The sequence below is a fragment of the Suncus etruscus genome, chromosome 11, assembly GCF_024139225.1.
Source record: "Suncus etruscus isolate mSunEtr1 chromosome 11, mSunEtr1.pri.cur, whole genome shotgun sequence".
Taxonomy (NCBI): Eukaryota; Metazoa; Chordata; class Mammalia; order Eulipotyphla; family Soricidae; genus Suncus; species Suncus etruscus.
In genome coordinates, this window is record NC_064858.1 from 96,926,185 (window position 1) to 96,951,388 (window position 25,204).

Genomic DNA, 25,204 nt, shown 5'->3' on the forward strand with positions numbered 1-25,204 from the left:
GATCTACTCTATAGAGGGAATGTATGAGAATCCCCATTTTCCAAAAGTTAAAATTCTTTTCTAGAAAGCAAAATGTGGTTAACAAATTTTTTTATTTACACACTGTGATTATGGAGTTGTTTATAATAGTTTTTCCCCCACAAATAAAGTTGTTACGATTGAGTTAGTCATACAATGTACAACAACTTTTTACCAGTGCCCATTTCCTTCCACCAATATTCTCAATTTTCCTCTCACTTTCCCTGGTGCCTTCCTTTCTCCCACCCACCCTTCTCTGCCTGCTTCTGGGGTAGTCAAAATGTGATTTAAATATAAAGAAACTCATGGGATCAGAGATCTAGTACAGAAGGTAAGGCACTTGCCTTGTACGCATTGGCTCTGGCTTAAGAGGTAACACATATGATTCCTTAGTTAATCCAAGTATAATCCCTGATTACAGTCAGGAGTGAATATTAAATACTACAGAATATGGTCCAACCCCCATTCCCTTAAAGTAAAACAAATGAACTAACAAGCAAACAAATAAGCTTTGGGTAAAATGTGGCCTCTATGCATTGTCCAATTGTTGTATGTTTGTGCTTGGCTTTTGCCTGTTGGATTCTGGGAGCAGAGTGAAAATCATGTAGATTACCTGCTGCAAAGAGTGTACCTGGGTAGACTTTTATGTTCTGGACATATCTTATTATTAACCACTGCAGGCCCCTCAGAGCTCAAAGTTCCTCAAGGAAAAGCCCTGAACCCCGCACTGTCCTCCCAGAGACCTCCCAACTAAATCTTCCAGTTTCCTGCCAGGAATGGCCACTTATATGCAACAATCTGGTTTGAATTTATTTTGTAGGAAAGCACATGTAATGTAAATCAAGTTGAATACCGCTACTCTTGAAGAACATCCATTCAGTGATAATTTTTAAAAGGAAAGTTGAGACCCAAACAACACAAGATTGCTTCCTAAAACAGTTGATGCCCAGAGATCTCGGCTTTGATGACTACCTCTCTTGACTAGCAGCCGACCTTGTTAGCTCAGGAAATTTTTTAAGAAGAGATTTTTACAGTTTCTATCAGTAAGCAGAAGTTATGACAGATAAAAAAATATAATTTCTGGGCCCGGAGATATAGCACAGTGGCCTTTGCCTTACAAGCAGCCGATCCAGGACCAAAGGTGTTTAGTTCAAATCCTGGTGTCCCATATGGTCCCCCGTGCCTGCCAGGAGCTATTTCTGAGCAGACAGCCAGGAGTCACCCCTGAGCACCAAAACCCAATATATATATATATATATATATATATATATATATATATATATATATTTATATATATATATATATTTCTTAAGTCAGAAGGAGAGAGATAAACATCGAATAGTCTCACTCATCCGTGGGATTTAAGAAAAATAAAAGACAGTATAGTAATAATACAATACCCAGAGACAATAGAGATGATGGCTGGAAGGTTCAGTTCATGACATATAGCTTATCACAAAGAGTGGTAAGTGCAGTTAGAGAATTAACTACACTAACATCTACTGTGACAATGATGGAGAGAGAAATACAATACCTGTCTCAAAGTCAGGCAGGGGGTGGGGAAGGATGTAAATAGGTGACACTGGTGGTGGGAAAGTTGCATTAGTGAAGGGAGATATGCACTTTATGGCTGAAACCCAACTATGAACATATTTGTAACCATGGTGCTTAAATAAATTATTATCAAAGAAGAAACATCCAGCACAGTGAATAGGCAATATGAAAATAAATATTATTTCTTCATTTTTTGGTAAGGGAACATATTTACTATAGCATTGACTTGATCTTTAGCCTAAAATGGATTGCTTTATTATAAATATTATAATGTATTATATATTATTATACTATATAATGTATTATATATTATTATACTATATCTATATCTAGTATAATAGTTGATAAAAGACTGTTTTCATAAGAAGACACCAAATTACTTTTGTGATGAAATTACCTATTATCTTGACACTAAAGCATGTTAAGTCTCACATTTTAGGAGAATACACCTGGTTTTTGATTTTACAGTGCCAGGGATCAAACCCAGGGACTCACATATGCAAGGCAGGTTCTCTAGTCCTCAGCCGCCTGCTTTACTAACTGCTTCAGAGAGGCTAAAAGTCTTGAGATTGGAATGCAAATATTATGAGGGCACGTTCCAGGCCACATAATTCGTTTTTTGAGACTGTTGAAAGATCACTAATTCCATTTTATTGAGAAATCTACCTTTTTGACATAATCACCTCCTAAAGAACCCACCTCCCAACAACATGCCTTGCGGGTTACACAAACATTTAAACTTTAGTAAAGTCTGTTTCTAATTTTTTTGGATTTAAAGTAGCTCTAATATAATTTTTTATGGGTGATCCCAGTTACTGTCCATGTTAGCCCATCACTTACAGTTTTTGTTTTGTTTTTCACTGTTATTCACTAATTGCTCTAGATTTTGCAACAGATACTTACAATAAATTAATCCTAGTCTATTTTCAAATAACAGTGTACTGCTTGCTGGTAGTATGAGTATTTTATAATAACAAACTAATTCAAATTCCTTCCTTCTGTTCTTATATACTGTCATTAATCTCAAATATATATGGCATAGACTGAATAACACACACTGTTGTTATTTTTTTTGAACACTGTTAGATCAATTAAAATGAAGAAAGTTTTTAGTTTCACTTACTTATTTCTCCTTGCATAATCTTCCTATGTAGATATCAGATAATGCCATACTTCATCTCCCTTCCCCTTGAAGGATTTCTTTGAACAGTTCTTTCTTGTAAATGGCTCTTGGCAACAAATTCCCTCCATTTTGTTTGTTTAAGATTCTATATCTATTTTCCATTTGGAAGATAATTTCACATGATTCACAATTCAGGTCATGGGCTTTTTTTTTCCCCCTCAACACTTTCAACATTTTATTCACTTTCTTCTTGCTTGCCTGGTTTTGATAAATCACATGGATTTACTATCTTTATTGCTCAGTGAATAAGGTCATTTCTCCCTTGGGGTTTCTTTAGTGTTTGCCCTTTTATTTTGTTTAGCTTTGTTTGTGGGTCTGTTTGTTTGTATTTATACTGCTTGGTGTTCACTGAGTTTTCTTGGAGATGCAGTTTGGTGCCTGAACTAAATTTTAGGAAAGTTATCAGTATTGCTTTAAATACTTCTTCTGCTTCTTGGTGACCATCTCATGGGACAATTATTAAATATATGGGATAGCTTTTCTAATTGTTCCACTAGTTGTTTGTTGAATATTTTACTCTGTTCCTTTTAGCCTTTTTTTCTCTTTAATTCAATGTGGGAGGTTGCTATTGAGATAACTTTAATTTCAGAGATTTTTTTTTTCCTGAGCTGTATCCAGTCTACTAATCAGTCCATCAAAGACACTGTTCAATCTTTACAGGGTTTTTATCTCTAGAATTTCTTTTTGGTTCTTAGGATTTCAATCTGTCTGCTTTCATTGCCCATCTGTTCTTGCATACTGTCTACTTTATAGATTAAAGTTCTTAGCATATTAATCACTGTTTTAAACCCTCAGTCTGATTATTCTAACATCCCTGCTATATCTGGTTCTGATGTTTGCTCTGTCTTTTGAATGTATATTTTATGCCTAAAGTGTATTTATGCCCTGTAATTATTATTTTTTATATTCTAGAGTTGCTGAAAACAGACATTTTTGTAATCTGGGAAGTGGTTAGATTTCAGTCTTGATAATCTTACTTCTCTGAGTACAGTTTAGGAGACCCCTTCCCCACTCACAGATAAAAATAAGAAAAGAAAAAGAGGGCCAGAGAAATAGTGGTATGGCGTTTGCCTTGCAAGCGGCTGACCCAGGACCAACAGTGGTTCAAATCCAGCATCCCATATGGTCCCCCATGCCCTCCAGGAGCCATTTCTTAGCAGAAAGCTAGGAGTAAGCCCTGAGAGCCCCTGGGTGTGGGCCAAAAAATAAAAAGAAATCACCAGTAATTATATTAATTTTAGATTGACTATACATCAACAAATGATTATTGTAAGGGATAAAGAAGGGCATTGCAGGGGCTGGAGCAGTGGCACAAGGAGTAAGGCATCTGTCTTGCTGCACCAGCCTAGGATGGACAGCGGTTTGATCCCCCAGCATCCCATATGGTCCCCCAAGCCAGAAGCGATTTCTGAGCATGGGGTATGGCCCCAAAACAAAACAAAACAATAAAATGAAGGGCATTGCATAATGATAAATGGGTCCCCAAGAAGAAAGTAATGATGTGTCAATGCTTAGCAACATATTTTTAAATTCTATGAAGCAATTGCCTTGATGAAACTACAAGGAGAAAAAGATAAACCTACTATTATCATTGAAGACTTCAATACCTAACTATTAGAAATGGACAGATTCAGGGGCCAGGGAGATAGCTCAAAGGACTGGAGAATATCCTTTGTGTGTTCAATTCCTAGAACTTTGAGTTCAAGTCCCAGAACTTACAGACCCAAACAATGAACTCTCCTGAGCATTTTTGGGAACCCTTTCCTTTCTTTCATCCAACAACAAAAAATGGAATACACAGGTAGAAATAGCAGGAAGTTGATAGTTAAATTCAACAAAACAATTAATCAACTGATTAATTGACATCTTTAGACTAGTTCATCCAGTTACATAAAAGTATACATTCTTCTCAAGTCTACATAGAATATTTGTCAAGATATATGATATCTGGTTAATAAGACAGACCTTAAACTTAAAATAATATAAATAACACAAGACCTGTTTTCAGACCACAGTGGAATTAAACTATGAATCAGTACTAGAAAATAACTAGAAAATCTGCTAACATTTGGATATTAAAGAACATCCTTGTAAATAATGCACAGGTTGAAAAATAAAAAGAACAACAAAAAACAATAATAAAAATATGTATAGAGTTGTATAAGCATACAAAATTAATTTCTTACTATTGTAGAAATTAATTAAAATCCTTAATATATGTACTGCAGTTATAAATTATTAAGAGAAAACACAAATGGCAAATAGACAAAGAAAATAGGTACTTTTGGGGCCAGAGTGGTGGCGCAAGCAGTAAGGTATTTGCCTTATCCACGCTAGCCTAGGACAAACTTCGGTTCGATACCCCGGCATCCCATATGGTCCCTCAAGCCAGGAGCAATTTCTGAGCACATAGGAGTAATCCCTGAGCATCACCGGGTGTGACCCCCCAAAACAAAAACAAACAAAAAGAGAACATAGGTTTAGGAAATTTTAGGAAAAAGATTACAAATGAATTTATACAAGGTAAGTAATTCAAAAATATAAAAGTAATTTGGTCTAAAATAATTTGAAAAATATAAAAAATAAATAGCAATTAATGTTTAGAAAATGATGCAAAGATTTTTGGCTATCTTCCTGATTACTTGTGGTACTGTGTATGTTATAATATGTTAAGGCTCCATTTAGAAATATTCATCAAAAGCTTATTCGATGACCCCAAACTGTACTTAATGGATCTTATCTGAAAGAAATAAGTAGCACATACAAAAATTGAGCTGTAAAAATTTTTAATATAGTAGGGCCTGAGAGATAGCACAGCGGTAGGGCATTTGCCTTGCACACAGAAGGACTATGGTTTAAATCCCGGCACTGAGTGGGAGAAATTATTCAATCCAGTGCAGAGGAGGCCAGAGGGCAGCCAGGAGGATCGAGAATGGCTGGTTTCAGAAACCTGCTGCTCAGTGAAGTCTTTCCTCCCCAGAACTGCACCACCCTGTCCTTGGGCCTCAGGCCTGAACTCCAGGTCAATCGAGGTAATGCCATCTCCCATTTCTGTGAACGAGGGTCATCCTATTTTTATCCTTTATCTGGCTTGCTTTATTTAACATATCTTCTAGTTCCATCCATATTGCCATGAATTGTATGATTGCATTATTCTTTATAGTTGTGCAGTATTTCATTGCACAACTATACACACACACACACACACACACACACCATTTTAAAGATGCGCTTTTCTTGTACCTCTAGGTTGATTTCAAATCTTAGCTATAGTATTAAACACTATAATAAATAATGGTGTCCATATGTCCTTTTAAATAAATGTTATCTTTTTTTTTTTTTTGGTTTTTGGGTCTCACCCGGCTGTGCTCAGGGGTTACTCCTGGCTCCATGCTCAGAAATTGCTCCTGGCAAGCACGGGGGACCATATGGGACGCCGGGATTCGAACCGATGACCTTCTGCATGAAAGGCAAATGACTTACCTCCATGCTATCTCTCCGGCCCCAATAAATGTTATCTTTATCCTGGGTATAGAGACCTAAAAGTGGAATAGCTGGGTCATATGGGAACTCAGATCTGAGTTTACTGAGAACCCTTCACACTATTTTCCATGGGGGATGGACCTGACAACATTGTCCCCAGCAGTGGATAAAAGATCCTTTTTTTACTGTAACCCGCCAATAGTTTATTCCTAGTACTTTTTATATGTACCATTCTAACTATTATTATTCAGGAAGAATGAAGTTCCTCCTTCCAATTGTCTCTTTCTCATTTCCTCCCTCTTTCTCTAACCCCTGCACACCCATGCTTCCATTTTCTAAATAACTAAAACAACCTACAAGGTCATGGGTTCTGTGTACAATCATCACTTATAGAACACAAGGACACTAATTAGAATCCTGATAGCGACAGGTAGCCTGAGATGGGAATAAAGCAAATGCTACTGAGGTAGGAGAAAGTAGACAGTTATGAAGGTCAAGTTTTAGTCATTTATTGACCCCTGGTCTGTTTCAGAGCTGCTCTGTTGAGTGATTTGTGTGAGAGTCAGGACTAATGCAAGCAAATTTGATTTTTCTTGCCTCTTTTCTAACTATTTCTTCTCTCCTACCCCCTCAGGAAGTGACAGGAAAGGAGAAACTAGACCATCTGGGTCTGTGGGAAGGCCTGGCAGAAAGAAGGTACTCAACAGTGACAGTACTTAAGAGACCTGAGTTCATCTCCTGGTATCCAAGGACTGAGTGAAACAGCACAGGCCAGAGCCATTTATGGAAGAGAGCAGAGCATTGAAAGAATGTGCTTTTAGGAAATTGGACAGAAATCTGCATTTTGAAAGAGATAGAAGCATTTGGCTGGAAGGAAAACTTGTCTGTATATCATCATTTTTCTTATTCACACACTTGATGTCCCTCCTCCAACCTCAGGAAATGTGAATTTCCCAACATTCTAAGACCCTCCACATTCTTATATCAATTTAGCTGAGTCCTGTAAGTTTTTGCTGAATTTTAATTGGGAAAGTTAGCATCTTATTCACCTACTCAAATAATAATGTAGCAAGCACTTTCTAGAAACAACACTGCCAACTTCCTTTTCTAGATCAAAGAAGTGATTTTAGACATGAATATTGAAAGCAGTGGGAGGGGAACATAGTTGACCCACTAATGAAGAGAATTAGAAACTTGCACGGCTTCCTGGGTTGGGCAATTGTCTTATTTAGGGGCAGACTTTGGGACATGAATCCCAAAGTTCGAATTTTTGTCTCAATTCTTGGTTGGTTACAGGATTTTAAGAATTTTCTCACTGCTGGATTTCTTCTGCAAAATGGATTATAACTTGACCTTTCACAGAGAGCTGATATGAGGATTAAATGAAAACAAGCGAGCCTTAAATATCAATTGTATGCAGTGCCTAGGAAGATGCTAGTGTACCTAGCTTCTGAAATAATGCTATTGATGACTATAATGGTGGTATACAAAAATCTCCCAAAGAGCTAACAATTCTTGCCACTGAAGTTAGGATGGGATTTATGATCCTCACTCTTTCTGATATAGATATTACTTCAGAGCTGGTACCTGACTCAAGTCAGTGTGATCTGAAGCTGAATCTCAATTAGGACTTTATTGGAATTTTAAGAAAGAAACATCGTCTTTTCTCTTTCAGAGAACTAATAGCTTTAATGATAATGAAATCCTGGAATTGATCTCTGTAATTGATTCCTGCAAAACCTAAGTACTATTTCTCTATCCTTATTTCCCCCTAATTTTGTATACTACCTTTATTTCCTAAGAGATAGATGTCTATACTAAACCTCCCTAGATACTCTAGGATTCAGTTTGGGAGTGAGTCAGAGACCACCACTTTTTCCTGCTTATGTTTTTTTTTTTTTTAAAGCAGTTATCCAGTATTGTTGCCTGTAACATAACTTCCCACTGTGTGTGTGTGTGTGTGTGTGTGTGAGTGTGTGTAAAATTTCAGTTTCCATTCCTCTCCTAAAACATCCTGTGATTGTTTGTTGACATCATGAAGTCCTGAAATGTAGTTCTCTAGGCTTCACCAGTTTGGCCTCACCTCTGGGTTATGAGTTTTGTGGTTCCTGAAACAGAAAACCATAAATCATTGAGAAAATGTGTTCTTCTGTATCCGGAAAACTCAGGAACAGATTGGCTTAGATGTGACAAAATTCAAAAGCTATATTTAGCTTTTTTCCTTTCTTTGTGTCATTCTCTTCCATGAGATCCTAAGAAATTCTGGGTATTCTTCTCTTTATAGCTCCTGATCTGAAGAAAACAGAGAAGACTATGGCTTTTTCTTCAATTCCAATGAAAACTCTGGGATTTAGACTCAAGTCACTGGATGACTTGAAACTGGTACTAAATCTGAAGTAATAATTGTATCAAGAAAAGTAATGATCACATATTCTAACCTGATTTCAGTCACTCTTCATATACAAAAAGTAGATAGATTTTTCCCAAAGGAAGTAGTTACCACTATGAAAAGAATGTAAAACTGACATTGAGTTGGCAAAAGAAACAGATGTCTACCAAACCTTTCTGTTCTTGCATTCCTTATCATTCTTTGAACACATGGTGCATTTTTCCATTTCCTGCCCTTGTATATAATGTTTGCTTTGCTTGAAATTACTGTCTCACACCTCCACCTATTCAAAGTTCAAAGTACATTTAAAATTATACTCCCTTTATTTAGCTTGACAGTCATCATTGCTTATCTTTTATAGCCTTAAAATATTCCAACTTGTATGAATTATGAAAATGTCTTTCTCTAGTTATTGGAATATAAGCTTCTTAGGAAGAAAAGCATGTTTCAGACCATGTGCATACAAGCATTCTGTATGGATCAATGAGCATCCTACAGCATGGGAAAACTTAATGACCATCTTATAGTGCCATCTTCATTATTTTTATCATCTAGCAGTTTGGCTTCCTCGTGGTAATATTCTAGTCAATATTTGGTCAGTTTATTTTAATATTTAATTATAATCAGAAATAACTTTCTATTAGGCTCAAATTTTTTGGAGAATGGTCTTTTTAAATCATTTACATTAGACAGGTGCAGAAATCTGCCTTCTATCTTGCAAGATGCGTACAGGCATTTAGATCTAGCAAAATCGAGTTATAGTTTTATTTTGTGTCTTCACGTGAAGTCTTTGATTTTGTTTTTATTTTATTCCCAGAAATCAGTTAAATTTTGGTGCTCTATCTTGTATCTCCTAGATTTAAATTGAGTGGAAAGCTTCAAGTTTTTTAAGAGTCTTCCTAGGACCGGTGAAAACATCTTTAGTTGACTCCCAATCATCTGAAAACCTGTAATAAAATGTATGGTTCTAGCAGGACATGGATGGATACCTGTGAGCATGAAACATTCCCTGGAGGTTTGGCTTCCTTCTGAACCTACAATCTACTCATTATCTTACTAAAAGAGTATTGTCACTGGGGTTAGAGTGACATTACAGAGGAAAAGGCACTTGCCTTGCATGCAGTCAATCTAGCATTCCATATGGCCCCCAAACCCACAAGGAGTGAATCCTGAGTGCAGAGCCAGAAGTAACCCCTGAGCACTATGAGGGTTACCTAACACACACATACCACCCGCACCCCCACCACCACCCTACCACACACACACAGTGTTATTGGGAACAGGAAGATGGAACACTGTAAAATATGTAGTGAGCTATGCTCCTCTTTCTTATTCTCATGTTTGTACCCTCCCTTCCTTTCTTAAGAAGTTGATGCCTACAATTTATCATATTCTGACTGCTCTGGGCCATAGTTTGGGGGCAGCTCATGAATTTCTACTTTTCCTCTGTTTCCTCTTTCTTGTTTCAAAAACTACTCAGTTGCTGATGCTTTCTTTGGGACTGATAATCTTTTATTTGGATTAGTCATTTGTCAATAGCAATGAGTTATGGTCCATGGGTTGATGTGTTAACATGTATAATTTATATATTGAATTGCTATTTTTAGTGGACTTTACTAAATCAAATCCATGACAAAAATAGAATAAATTTAGCAGCAAAGCAGCTGTGAAAAAAGGTCGAAGATGAATTACATTTCAAAGACAACAGGATGAGGTTTGTCTTACCAGCACTATTTGTTAAGCAAGTGTCCTTGAACAAGACATGGTGAGAGGCCAGAGCATTAAGACCAATACAAGAAGGACTGGAGTAATAGCACAGCAGGTAGGGGCTTTGCCTTGCATGCAGTCAGCCAGGTTCAATTCCCAGCATCCCATATAGTTCCCCAAGCCTGCCATGAGTGATTTCTGAGTTCAGAGCCAGGTATAACCCCTCAGTGCCACTGGGTGTAGCACCAAAACAAAGCAAAACTAAACAAAAGACCAATACAAGAAACCAGTAAAAACATGAACAACTTTATAAGCAAAGAATACTTTCCTTGCTTATATTTAAGAAGTGGGAGTTTGAGGTGTATTGATAAATTCAAGTGGGGCCAATACTTCTGGCCAGTTTGAGATTTAAAAAATAATTTTTCCTTTTTGCTAGTCTCAATTGCTAACGTTTAGTCCATGTACTTGTATCCTTTGTATCTGTTCATACATTTAATTCACATCTTAACCTACTGTCAGAAATTATTCCATTTATAATATGAGGCTAATTGGCCTATTTTTCCCATGATGTCCTTATTAGCCCTACATCTTAGAGTTAATAGTCAAATTACTGTCTATCTCATTCTGAAGTCCTTATGTTAGCCATTGTGTTACCATCCATTCCTATCAAAACAAGAGAATAAATAATTTCTAGGGTTTTGCTCATGTTCAAATTTGTCCATAATTAAATTATTCATCTATAATATGATATTCTTTTTTTTTGTATTTGAAATAATTTACTACATGTGATCATTATTAGTTGTTGAAAAGACCAAGATTCTGGGATATCTGAGGTCAAAGTAGAAGAATGAATAAACATTTGGCAGGCATAAAGGAGGAGATTTAGGTAGAATTGTTTTCATTCTAGATTCTGAAAATATGCCACAGACAAGAAGGGGAACACAGAGGGCCGGAATAATAGCCCAGTGGTAGGGTGTTTTCCTTGCACACAGCTGATCCAGGACAGACCTTGGTTTGATCCCTGATATTCCATATGGTTCCCAAGCCAGGAGCAATTTCTGAATGAATAGCCAGGGATAAACCCTGAGCGTCACTGGGTGTGGCCAGAAAAGAAGAGGAACACAGGCAAAGAGACATATATTGATCTGTGATATCCCTCCAAGGTCATTGTGACATTTGAAACAGGAAGAATATGTAAACCTGGGGTGACAAAACATAGCAAAGAACTACATAGGGAGCCTGGAATCTGTAGGGATAAAATAAGAAACAGTAATAAAAGTTTGACTTTCATAACAAGAGCTTGAGTAATAGAAAATGTGGAGGAGTCATTTATGAAGAAAGAAATTTAGGTGAAAAATGATATGTAGCAGTGTTAAACTGAAGCAAATACCTTTAGAAATTTAAGAGAAATTGTCCTGGTTATTTATTTAGCTTCAAAGAGAAAACCATCATTGATTTTTTTTTTTTTTTTTACAAAATCAGTACCTAAAATAACCAAAATTAAAATTTCAACTATACAACTATAGGAGACTTGTTAAGCAAAACTTGGGGTGTCAATTCATTTAAATCTTTTTTTTTTTTTGGTTTTTGGGCCACACTCGGCATTGCTCAGGGGTTACTCCTGGCTGTCTGCTCAGAAATAGCTCCTGACAGGCACAGGGACCATATAGGACACCGGGATTCGAACCAACCACCTTTGGTCCTGGATCGGCTGCTTGCAAGGCAAACGCCGCTGTGCTATCTCTCTGGGCCCAATTCATTTGAATCTTAAGCAGTCCTTAAGAACAACTGTGTAGGAACAGAAAGTGTATACACTTAATGGTATAATAAAAATTATGCTCATAGTCTATTGTTTTAGAAGGTTACATACAAAAAGACAGTGGTCATTTAGATCATGATCAGTTTTTCTATTTATAATTTAAAATGAAAGATCACAAAATTATTTTTCTAAAACTGTCTTTATACAGAGTAAAACCATGAGCAGCCCATTAAGAAAGCACATACTTTGTTTCCTTATATTCCGTAACTAAGTGGTATTATTTGATGTTTATCTTTTTCTCTCTGACTCACTTCACTAGCATGACTTCTTCCAACTTTATCTATATCATATGATTTTATCTCTTGTTATGGCTGAGTAGTATTCCATTGTGTACATGTACACAATCCTATATCCACTCATCTGTTGTTGGCATGAAATTAGACAATTGACAATGGAAACAACCCTGAGATAACAATCACTAGAACTATGATCTAAGGGTGTTTGGGTTGGAGTTAAAATCTTGGGTTAAAGTTGGAAAAATCCAGGCATTTTGGTTGGGAGGTATGACATAGCATGTATAAACAGTAATATTGGTTTAACTGCTTAAAAATTCAATCATAAGAAATAAGTAAATAAAAATTAAAAAAGAGAAAGCACATGTGGGGATGTGAGCAGTCTGAACATGAACAATAAAAAAGTTGGTTTTTGCTTTATGTTCATATCAAACTGTGGAATAAATTTGTAAATTGTCATGGAGTCTGCTTCCAAGCGATTATTTAAAGCCACTGCACACTGCTGTCACTCCTTCTATGCACAAACCCCAGGTACATAGTAATTCTTCAGGAGAAACTATTCTTTTCCTCTCTTAGCTAGGTAAAGCAATCGATAACTGGGCATAGATTTAAAAGATCACAGAGAATTTACTGTAAAGAGCCCCTGAACAGTTAACTCTGTTTCCCAAGATATTGGAGTTGTGCCAAGCCAAGTTTTGGCTGTATACTGGAATGAAGTAAGCTACTAAGTCTTTTCAGAAATGATCATTTATGTCAAACACAGAATTATACATTTTCTAACACCCGGTAAGAACATAAAAGTATTTTCAAGGATATTATTTTCTTTGGTCTTTGATAGGGTTTGACTTGCACCCCATGGAAATTCATTTGTTTTATTCCTATCCCGGGTCTCTGAATATGACATTATTTGGAAAAAAGGGTTGATGCAAATGCAATGAGTTAAAATGAAGTCATACTGGAGGAGGGTGGGGCCCTCTTCCAATACGACTGTTTCCTTATAAAAATGGAGAAATTTAGAGATGTCTAGATACACACACACACACACACACACACACACACACACACACGAAGATGAAGGCAGAGTTTGGGATATTGCAGAAAACAAGCAACACTCAAGACTGCTACCACTAACATCAGTTGTGAAGAGAAAGGCCTGACATGCTGCTTCAGAGTCTTCGAAGGAATGAGCCCTGCTGGGAGTTTCATCTCCACTTTAGGTCTCCAGACCAACAGCTTGCTGTTGTTTAAGCAACTCAGGTTGTGTGACATTAGTGTCACAGTGTTTAAAAGTAAGCTCTTAACATAAATGAACGGTTATTTTCCCCTTATATAATGCCATAGCAAATATTAAGTGACTTCAATAGACTCAAGTGCTTTATATTATAGACTCAATACAAGTATCCTTGGAAGTAAGGCATTTGGTAAATTTTCCCATCTTGCAGGCAGACAACAGGATACAGAAAAGTCAAATGATCTTTTTACAGTCTCCAGTTTAGTAGTACCCTGACTGGGATTTCTGTTTTTTTGTTTGTTTGTTTGTTTGTTTTGTTTTGTTTTTTAAACAACATTACTTTAATGAAAAGAAGACAAAAGTGTAGGAATTGGGAGTGGAGTGGCAAAAGCAGGGAATGAAAAGGCAGTAGAGTTGATGGACAGCAACGTGAAGATAGAGGCTGATTCAAAATGAAACTTGAGGACGAATATTGCTCTGAACCTATAGCTTTGTAACTATAGCTTTGACATTCTTTTTTTTTTTTTTTTTTTTTTTTTTTACAAATCTTTCACAGTAATATTTTAGGCACATAGTGACATTGAACCAAGGGCATTCCCACCACCAGTGTTGTCCTCCTTCCACCCCTGTTCCCAGGATGCATCCCATATTCCCCTCCTTTGACCCCTGGGCTGCTAGTATAAGTGGTCTCCTCTGTGTCTAGCTTGTTGTAAATTGGTTTTCGATTAGTTGTCGTTAGCTTTGGATTTGGTGTTTAAGTATGATCATTTTTTATTTCTGCTCAATGTTCATATACCTGTTTGGTTTTGGTACTCTCTATTATTTCCCCCTCAATTTGTGAGGCAGAACAAGATGGTTCAAGTTATGTGGTTCTGTTTGGAGGGGAAGAAAAAAGAAAGAGAAAAAATGGAGGGTAAAATCAAACAAGAAAGAAACAGGAGGAGTCCTTCTAGAGGCTATAAGTATCCATTTAAGAAAAAAGAGAAAAAGGAAGAAAAACATAAAAACTATACAAAAAAAATCAACCAAATGAACCTGAAAAGCACCACAGCAATAAAGACAACAATTAAACAATAACCACGGTCTTGAAATAAAAACAAAACAAAGCACACACAAAAAGAAAAAACCCAACAATAACAACAACAACAACAACAATAACAAAAAAATTAATTTGTGATTTTATTTTTTTTGCATTGGTACAGTAAATATTGGGGAGATTAGAAAGTGAATTCCCTTGGTCGAAGAGATAAAGGGTTTCTACACCCTTAAAGCATACTGTCATGGGAATAACTATAGGCTTGTACATGCTCTTTGACTTTCTGTATGAAGAAATGGTTGCAGGGTTATAGAAATGGTAAAAGCATTGCTAACCTTGTCTTTATCCAGAGATTCAAGGAACCCACTAGCATTCAGATATTCTGACAAGATTTACAGAACTACAACAAAAACTATTTGTTTATATTCATCACTTGCCAAACTGATGTAAGTAAGACATCCTTCCTTTGAGGGGGGTGGAACACAGTGGAAGTGCTCAGGCCTTACTCATAGTTCTGCTCTCAGGGGTCACTGCTGCCAGTGAAACTGTTTTTTATGGTTTGTGATGTCAGGCTGGGAAAATCTAAGAAACTACGCCTGCCCAGTGGGGCTCGACTGTGAAAAATTGTGAGTGCTGCCTGTGTGTCTCTGTCTCCTGTCCTGTCACATGAAACTCTTGGAAGTGGGCCGAAAAGAGGCTCCAGAAGAGCACTTAGCTCCGCTTTGCTATGCGGCCGTGCGCTCTTTCTAAGGAAAGAACACCATCTCAACAAGAAGAAAACATCACACTAAGAACTGTGCTAAATCAATGAAGCCCAGCATTTTTCTCCGGACTGTCTTCTCTGCTGCGTGAACAGGCCTAAGATTTGATCCTGTGTGAGGCTTCATCCACGGAGGACTCCCCTCACTTGAAGGAAAGTGACCCACCCAGAAAGGGCGGAGCCAGAGGAGTGTGTCTGCGTACATCACTTAGCCAATGAATACCACCACAACACGTAGAAAAATCCACAATACAAGTGTGACAATGGGGAAACAAAGCAGGCCAGTATCAGACATAGAGAATGAAGATGACAATTCTGATGACCAGATAATGACCAACCAACAAATCAACCTCTCAGATAAGGACTTTAGACTAGCAATATGGAAGATGCTCAAAGAACTCAAAGAAACCACAGATCAAGTTGAACAGAACACTAATAAGAACCAAGAAAATATGAAGACAGAAATCACAAAACTCCAAACTGAAGTAACATGTCAACTAACAGGCCTGAAAAACTCAGTAAACAAAGTGAATGACAAAATGGATAAGCTCTGGGACAGGGTAACAGAAGCTGAGAATAGAATTGGTGCTCTGGAAGATGAGATAAATAACAATTCCATACAGCAGGAGAGACTGGAAAAAAAACTTAAAGCAAATGAACAGACAATGGAAAAATTAGTCAAAGAATGGGAACAGATGAAAATAGAAGTCTATGATAAGCTCAACAGAAACAACTTAAGAATCATTGGAGTCCAAGAGACCCAGGAAGAAAATTTCCAGGAAGAATCAATTGTCAAGAACATCATTAAAGAGAAACTTCCAGAGCTAAAGAATATATGTGATCAAATCTTGCATGCTCGAGGAGTACCAACCAAAAGAGACCCCAGAAAAAATAACCCAAGACACATCCTAGTCACAATGACGAATCTCACAGATAGAAACAGATTTTTGAAAACAGCAAGATCAAAAGGGGAAATTACATTCAAGGGAGCATCCTTGAGATTTACAGCAGATCTGTCACCAGAAACACTCAATGCCAGAAAGCAGTGGTGGGATATTGTGACAAGACTGAATGAAATGAACGCTTCACCTAGACTACTGTACCCACCACTTTCCGGTTTGACAGAAGAATACATGGTTTCACAGAGAAAAAAAAAAAAAAAGAACAGCTCAGAAACTTTACAGACTCAAAACCAGTCTTAAGAGAAAAACTTAAAGACCTAATTTAAGACAAGACTAACCAAAAGACACACCAAATTTCGATATAAAGATGGGATTAAATCCCAGGACAACTCTTTCTCTCAATGTCAATGGATTAAATGCACCAGGTAAGAGACACAGAGTGGCTAAATGGATCAAAAATCTCAATCCAACCTTCTGCTGCCTACAAGAATGCACCTGAATAGTCAGAACAAACATAGACTAATATAAAAGGCTGGAGAAAAATTATCCAAGCAAATAACACCCATAAAAAGCCGGAGTGGCCATACTAATATCAGATAATGCAAACTTTATACTCAGGAAGGTTGTAAGGGACAAAGATGGACATTTTATATTAATCAAGAGGTATGTAGAGCAGGAACAAATCACTCTCCTAAACATATATGCACCAAATGAGGGGCTTTCAAAATATTTAATACAATTGTTGACAAATCTGAAAAATAATATCAATAACAACACAATAATTATGGGGGACCTCAGCATGGCTTTGTCAACACTGAATAGGTCAACCAGACTGAAACCCAACAAGAACATACTAGACCTGAGGAGAGAAATGGAAGAAAGTGGCCTAGTGGATATATATAGGGCACTCCATCCCCAGAAACCTGGATAAGCATTCTTCTCCAATGTACATGGGACATTCTCCAGGATAGACTACATGCTGGCACATAAAACATACCTCCATAATATCAAGAGGATAGAAATTTTGAAGGGTATCTTTACTGACCACAAGGCTCTGAAATTATTTGTGAATTCCAAAGGGACACAGAAGAAAAACTTTAACACCTGGAAGTTAAAAAGCCTCATACTGAATAACCAGTAGGTCCAAGATGAAATCAAGTAAAAAATCAAAAGGTTTCTGGAAACAAATGACAATAAAGACACAAATTATCAGAACTTATGGGACAAAGCAAAAGCAGTACTGAGAGGAAAATGTATAGCTTTGCAAGCACACATCAGGAAGGAAGAAGGGGCTTACCTGAGTAGCTTAATGACACAGCTAATAGAACTAGAAAGTGCTCAGCAGAAGGACCCAAAAATAGGGAGACAGAAGGAAATAACAAAGCTGAGAGCAGAAATCAACGAAGTGGAAACCAAAAAAACAATCTGAAAGATCAACGAAAGCAGAAGTTGGTTCTTTAAAAAAATAAGCAAGATTGATAGACCACTGGCAAAACTAACAAAGAAACAGAGAGAGAGAAACTTGATAACTCGTATTAGGAATGAAAAAGGAGAGATCACTACTGATATGGCAGAGATTCAAAGGGTAATCAGAAACTACTTTGAGAAACTCTACACCACTAAAAATGAGAACCTGGAAGAAATGGATAAATTCTTAGACTCTTATAATCTTCCATGGTTGAAGGAAGAGGATGTAGCATATCTAAACACCCCCATCACTATTGATGAAATTAAAACGCTAATCAAATGTCTGCCAAAAAACAAAAGCCCAGGCCCAGATGGATTCACTAATGAATTCTTTCAAACTTTCCAAGAGGAACTACTACCAATCCTGGCAATACTCTTTCATAAAATTGAACAAACGGAAACATTTCCAAAAAGCTTTTATGAAGCCAACATCACCTTGATACCTAAACCAGACAGAGATGCTACGAAAAAAGAAAATTATAAACCAATATCGCTGATGAATGCAGATGCAAAGATCCTCAACAAAATTCTGGCAAATAGGATTCAATGCCTCATTCAGAAGATTATCCACTACGATCAAGTAGGTTTCATCCCAGGAATGCAAGGCTGGTTTAACATCCATAAATCTATCAACATAATACACATCAGCAACAAAAAAAATAAAAACCACATGATCATGTTAATAGACACAGAGAAATCATTTGATAAGGTCCAACACCCATTCTTCATCAAAACGCTCAGCAAGATGGGAATGGATTGAACCTTTCTCAATATAGTAAAGGCCATCTACCACAAGCCAGTGGCAAATATTATCCTCAATGGGGAAAAAGTAAAAGCCTTCCCTCTAAATTCTGGCACAAGACAAGGCTGTCCTCTCTCACCACTCCTATTCAACATAGCATTGGAAGTACTTGCTATAGTGATTAGGCAAGAAAAAGATATCAAGAGAATCCAGATAGGAAAGGAAGAAGTCAAGCTCTCACTGTTTGCAGATGACATGATACTCTACATAGAAAACCCTAAAGACTCTACCAAAAAGCTTCTAGAAACAATAGACTCATATAGCAAGGTGGCAGGCTACAAAATTAACACACAAAAATCAATGGCCTTTCTATACACCAATAGTAATAAGGAAGAAATTGACATTAAGAAAACAACCTCATTCACAATAGTGCCACACAAACTTAATATCTTGGAATCTACTTGACTAAAAATGTGAAGGACCTATACCAAGAAAACTATAAAACTCTGCTCCAAGAAATAAGAGAGGACACGCGAAAATGGAAGCATATTCCCTGCTCATGGATTGGCAGGATTAACATCATCAAAATGGCAATACTCCCGAAGGCATTATACAGATTTAATGCGATCCCTCTAAAGATACCCATGACATTCTTCAAAGAAGTGGATCAGGCACTTTTGAAATTCGTTTGGAACAATAAACACCCTAGAATAGCTAAAGCAATCATTGGTAAAAAAAGTATATGGGAAGAATTACTTTCCCCAACTTTAAACTTTACTACAAAGCAATAGTTATCAAAACAGCATGGTATTGGAATAAGGACAGGCCCTCAGATCAGTGGAATAGACTTGAATACTCAGAGAATGTTCCCCAGACATACAGTCACCTAATTTTTGATAAAGGAGCAAGAAATCCTAAATGGAGCAAAGAAAGCTTCTTCATCAAGTAGTGTTGGCACAGCTGGCTAGCCACTTGCAAAAAATTGAATTTAGACCCCCAGCTAACATCATGTACGAAGGTAGAATCCAAATGGATTAATGACCTCGATATCAGACCTGAAACCATAAGATATATAGAACAACACATAGGCAAAACACTCCAGGACATTGAGACTACAGGCATATTCAAGGAGGAAACTGCACTCTCCAAGCAAGTGAAAGCAGAGATTAACAGATGGGAATATATTAAGCTGAGAAGCTTCTGCACCTCAAAGGAAATAGCGCCCAGGATACAAGAGCCACCCACTGAGTGGGAGAAACTATTCATCCATCAGATAAGGGGCTAATCTCCAAAATATACAAGACACTGACAGAAATTTACAAGAAAAAACATCTAATCCCATCAAAAAATGGGGAGAAGAAATGGACAGACACTCTGACAAAGAAGGAATACAAATGGTCAAAAGACACATTAAAAAATGCTCCACATCACTAATCAGGGAGATGCAAATCAAAATAACTATGAGGTACCACCTCACACCACAGAGAATGGCACACATCACAAAGAATGAGAATAAACAGTGTTGGCGGGGATGTGGAGAGAAAGGAACTCTTATCCACTGCTGGTGGGAATGCCATCTAGTTCAACCTTTCTGGAAAGCGATATGGAGATTCCTCCAAAAACTGGAAATTGAGCTCCCATTCGATCCAGCTATACCACTCCTAGGAATATACCCTAGGAACACAAAATTACAATACACCTACATTCATTGCAGCACTATTTACCATAGCAAGATTCTGGAAACAACCAAGATGCCCTTCAACAGACGAATGGCTAAAGAAACTGTGGTACATATACACAATGGAATATTATGCAGCTGTCAGGAGAAATGATGTCATGAAATTTTCCTATACATGGATGTACACGGAATCTATTATGCTGAGTGAAATAAGTCAGAGAGAGAGAAAAAACGCAGAATGGTCTCACTCATCTATGGGTTTTAAGAAAAATGAAAGACATTCTTGCAATAATAATTTTCAGACACAAAAGAGAAAAGAGCTGGAAGTTCCAGCTCACCTCAGGAAGCTCACCACAAAGAGCGATGAGTTTAGTTAGAGAAATAACTACATTTTGATCTGTCCTAATAATGAAAATGTATGAGGGAAATGGAAAGCCTGTCTAGAGACAGGTGGGGGTCGGGTGGGGAGGAGAGAGATTTGGGACATTGGTGATGGGAATTTTGAACTGGTGATGGGTGGTATTCTTCACATGACTGAAACCCAAACACAATCATGTATGTAATTCAGTTGTTTAAATAAAATATATATAAAAAAGTCCAATCATTATAGCTTCTCCATATTTAAATATTAACCAGTGAAATAAAGGAATCTTTTAGGATGCAAAAAAAAAAGTTTTTTTACTCCTGCTTATCTTATTGTTTTTTGTTTTTGTTTGTTTTGTTTTTTTGGCCATACCCATTTGATGCTCAGGGGTTACTCCTGGCTAAGTGCTCAGAAATTGCCCCTGGCTTGGGGGGACCATATGGGACGCCAGGGGATCGAACCGAGGTCGCGATCTTTCCTTGACTAGAGCTTGCAAGGCAGACACCTTACCTCTAGCACCACCTCGCTGCCCTGATCTTATTGTTATAAAATATCTTTTGGCGAGAGAAATCAAAGTAGGTAGAACTATTTCTGACTGTATATAGAATTTTGAACGTATTTTTATTTTTGTTTTGGGGCCACACCCAGATGTGGTCAGGGCTTACTACCTTGGTCCAGTGCTCAGGGATCTCTGATAAGGTAACTACTCTGGATATGATCCATAAGCTACATAACATGAAACATAAGCAACACCAGAGATCAAATATAGATTGTTGGTAGTATGCAAGGCAAGTGTCTGGCCTACTTTTAAGTTTTAATACTATTCACGTTTTTTCTTCTTGCTCCAGTACCTCTTTTACTCTTTATAAAGAAGACTTCTAAATATCTACTTTGGGTTGTTTTGTTGTGAATCATCCACTAGTGTTGAGGCTGAGGCCTGAAGTCTATTCCTGTGGCACTGAAAGTAGTATCCAGAGGATGTTGGGAATGAAACTTGGAGCGTCTCACAAGCAAGACATATGCTCGGTCACTAGAATCACATCCCTGGCCCAAGTTTTGCTTTGTTCTGTGGCACCAGGGAGCCAACACAGGATATGATACAGACAATGCACACTATCACTGAATTATATCCCCAGGCCTTTATTTATTTTTAAAAGTTAAATATTTGATATAAAATCAAGACACGGAGAATTAAATTTTAAAAATTCATGTTGCACAACTGAGTTGAAGAAATATGGCATTTAATATAAGGGACTGGAGAGAGAGTACAGAGTACAGAGGGTAGGGCGCTTGCCTTACCCACAGCCAATCTGAATTAGATCTCCAGTAGAGCAAATGGTCACCCAGGCACTTCTAGGGTAATTCGTAAGTACAGAATCAGAGGTAATCCCTGAGTATTGCTGGGTGTTCCTCTCCCACAAATTAACAAAAATGAATGCAGTCCTCTCTCACCTGGATAGAACTGGAGAGTGTCATGCTGAACAAAGCAATTCAGAAGGAGAAGGACAAATACTGAATGATCTCACTCATCTTCAGTATATGTAGAGAAATGAGACAAGGGCATGATGACAAATTCTTAGCCCTGGATTATAAAACTGAGAATACCAAGGAAAAAGGGGAGTAAGGGAGAGTGAAAGAGGAGGTAAATTAGTGATAGCATTAGGAAATTCATCGGTCAAGATTTTGGGGGCATTTTAGTGCTCTAGAGATGAGGTAACTATATACATCAAAACTCAAAGAGTTAATGCCACAGTAAGCCCGTGACCCACATTTTAATAAGTAAATAAAATATAACAAGTAAATAAAATTAAGTAAATTTAATGTGTAACTAAATCAGTAAAACAATTAATTTGTTGAGGAGGTGGGGAGAGAAAAACCTTCACTGGTTGAAGGACAGTGACACTTGTGTTAGATGTTTGAGCTGGATATTGAATGTCTGAAACTCTGTTATTACAAGCTTTGTAAATCATGATGCCTAATTAAAAAAAAAGAAAAAGAAAAGAAAAGGAATGCAACTTCCTGTGTACTTTTCCAATTAGATTTTCTCATGTACCTTAGCTGCAACCCTTAGGGAACTACCATACTTCTCTAAAAATTTTTGCACAGCTTTAATATGCATTTCTTTAGGCTTTTAACTACATATGCATGTGTTTCTAAAAATGTGGTATGGATTAACATGTCTTTAAATTTACGTAACTCTTAACATATTGTCCATACTTTTGTGGCTTGATTTTTTTATTTAACATTATGTTTTTGAAATGTTTTCACATTGTGTATGACCTCTTCACTCATTTTATATAGTAGAATAGTATTCCATTGTATGGATATTTCAATATATATTTATACATAGACATTTTGGATGTCGCATGTTTTGCTATCACAAATAATCTTAAAATTAATGCTTTACACATGGACTGAGGAAAATGTAAGAAATGTTTTCTAGGAAATATAAGTAGAATTGCTGGGAAACAGAATATGTGCATATTCAATCATTGAATATTGGCAAATTGCTTTCCAAAGTACCATGTGATTCAAATCCTGCAATCTGTGTAGGAGAGGCCCAGTTGCTTCATACTAACTTGAAAAACTCAGGCCGGAGCCGCAGGCGGACGGACGGACGGGCGGACGGGCGGACGGGCGGACGGAGCGCGGGGCGGGGCGGAGCGGAGCGGATCGGAGCGCCGCGGTACCATGAGGCGCCGGTATTTACGAGATTATGGCATCTGAAACCCACAATGTTAAAAAACGGAACTTTTGTTATGAGATTGAGGATCATTCCATTGGTCTTCCCAGAAAAAGGATCTCTAATTTCACTAGTAAGAACATGAAGGAGGTTAAGAAATCTCCAAAACAATTGGCTGCTTACATAAACAGAACAGTTGGACAAGCTGTGAGAAGCCCAGAGAAACTATTCAAGGCGATCTATCGCAGAAAGAAAGTTCATCATCCTTTCCCACATCATTGTGACAGGAAAAAACAGTCCCCCGAAAGTGGGGACTGTGACATGGCAAATAAAGAAAATGAACTGGCTTGTGCAGGCCACCTGTCTGAAAAATTGCGCCCTGATAGTCGAACGTATTTGGTGAATGCCAGCGATTCTGGCTCTTCACAGACAGAAAATCCATCATCGAAATATAGTACTTTTTTTTCTGAGGTTTCTCAGGACCATGAAACAATGGCACAAGTTTTATTCAGCAGGAATTTGAGACTGAATGTAGCTTTAACTTTCTGGAGAAAGAGAAGTATAAGTGAACTTGTAGCTTATTTGGTGAGGATAGAAGACCTTGGTGTGGTGGTGGATTGCCTTCCTGTGCTTACCAATAGTTTACAGGAAGAAAAACAGTACATCTCGCTTGGCTGCTGTGTAGATTTGTTGCCGCTAGTCAAGTCACTGCTTAAAAGCAAATTTGAAGAATATATAATTGTTGGCTTAAACTGGCTTCAAGCAGTCATAAAACGATGGTGGTCAGAACTATCATCAAAAACAGAAATTATAAATGATGGTAATATTCGGATATTAAAACAACAATTAAGCGGATTGTGGGAACAGGAAAATCATCTCACTTTGGTTCCAGGATATACTGGTAACATAGCTAAGGACGTAGATGCCTATTTATTACAGTTGCATTGATAGAATTCTTCTGCTAAAGAGCATTTCCTTACTCAGAACGTCCTGGACCATATGAATTCCAAAAGAAAAAAAGTTTCATCCGAGAACTGTGAACTGTCGAAGAAAGCAAACCGTTCTTTTCTTTATAATGAAACCACTAACAAACCCTAATCCTCTACTTCACATTGAAGTGGAAAGTACCAGAAAGGAACAGCTTGCACTTTCGTGAGGTGAAAAGTGCACTATGAAGATTGTTCACCTCGGCTGCATGGGGGGCTTCTATGGTTATTTGGTAACACTGTTTAAGAACTACTGGGTCTTATTGCCATTCTACTTGAGTATAATTTATGCTGTGTGACAGAAACAAGACAGAAACAAGCCACGAGACCAATCATCTTTCAAAGAATGTGTTTTATAATTAAAAAAGTGCAGCTATTTTCTTATGTTGAGAAGACTTTGAAAGTTGAAGACATCATAGCAAATAATCAATACTAAAAGATTATGTTCGTACTGAGAAACTGTATCCTACATGCCTTAATTATTAATAAGCCAATGTATATGATACCAATATCTGTTTCAAAAAAGAAGAAACCAGCTGTGCTTCTGGCATGATAAAATCATGACAAAATCAGGGGTTTCCTTCCATTCACGGAGCAAGTTGTTAAAACTGTTTCGCACCATCTTAAAACTTGAGAATGTTTTCAGTATCTCTGATTTTTATTTTTTGCCAGAGTCATCATGTTATGTATGTGCGTCCTGTTCCTATATTAAAGAAAATGGCGATATGTATTTGTATGAATGTTTAACTGAAAATGTCTGCAGAGTTGGCTAATTTATGTTACTTTTTATTGTATATAGATTTCTTATATTATCAGTTCTGTATCACCTAAGTTTCTTTCATTTGAGTAAATCACTAAATATTTCTAAAAAAAAAAAAAAAAAAAAAAAAAAAAAAAAAAAGAAAAACTCAGCTTCATCATTTTTCCAAATTAATGAAAGTGAAATAATTTTTAATTATAGTTTTAATT

The 25,204-nt window shown here is 37.1% G+C and overlaps 1 protein-coding gene across 1 annotated transcript; it reads left to right on the forward strand.

Moving 5' to 3' along the window:
* The first annotated feature begins 23,257 nt into the window (after positions 1-23,257).
* On the forward strand, positions 23,258-24,965 carry LOC126021889 (KATNB1-like protein 1). The gene has a single exon (XM_049782771.1). It carries the CDS (start codon positions 23,283-23,285, stop codon positions 24,195-24,197), a length of 915 nt encoding a protein of 304 aa, XP_049638728.1. The 5' UTR covers positions 23,258-23,282; the 3' UTR covers positions 24,198-24,965.
* Positions 24,966-25,204: the final 239 nt, after the last annotated feature.

Excerpts from the sequence above, each read along its gene's own strand:
- LOC126021889 (XM_049782771.1), top strand. The coding sequence starts at position 23,283 with ATGGCATCTGAAACCCACAATGTTAAAAAACGGAACTTTTGTTATGAG.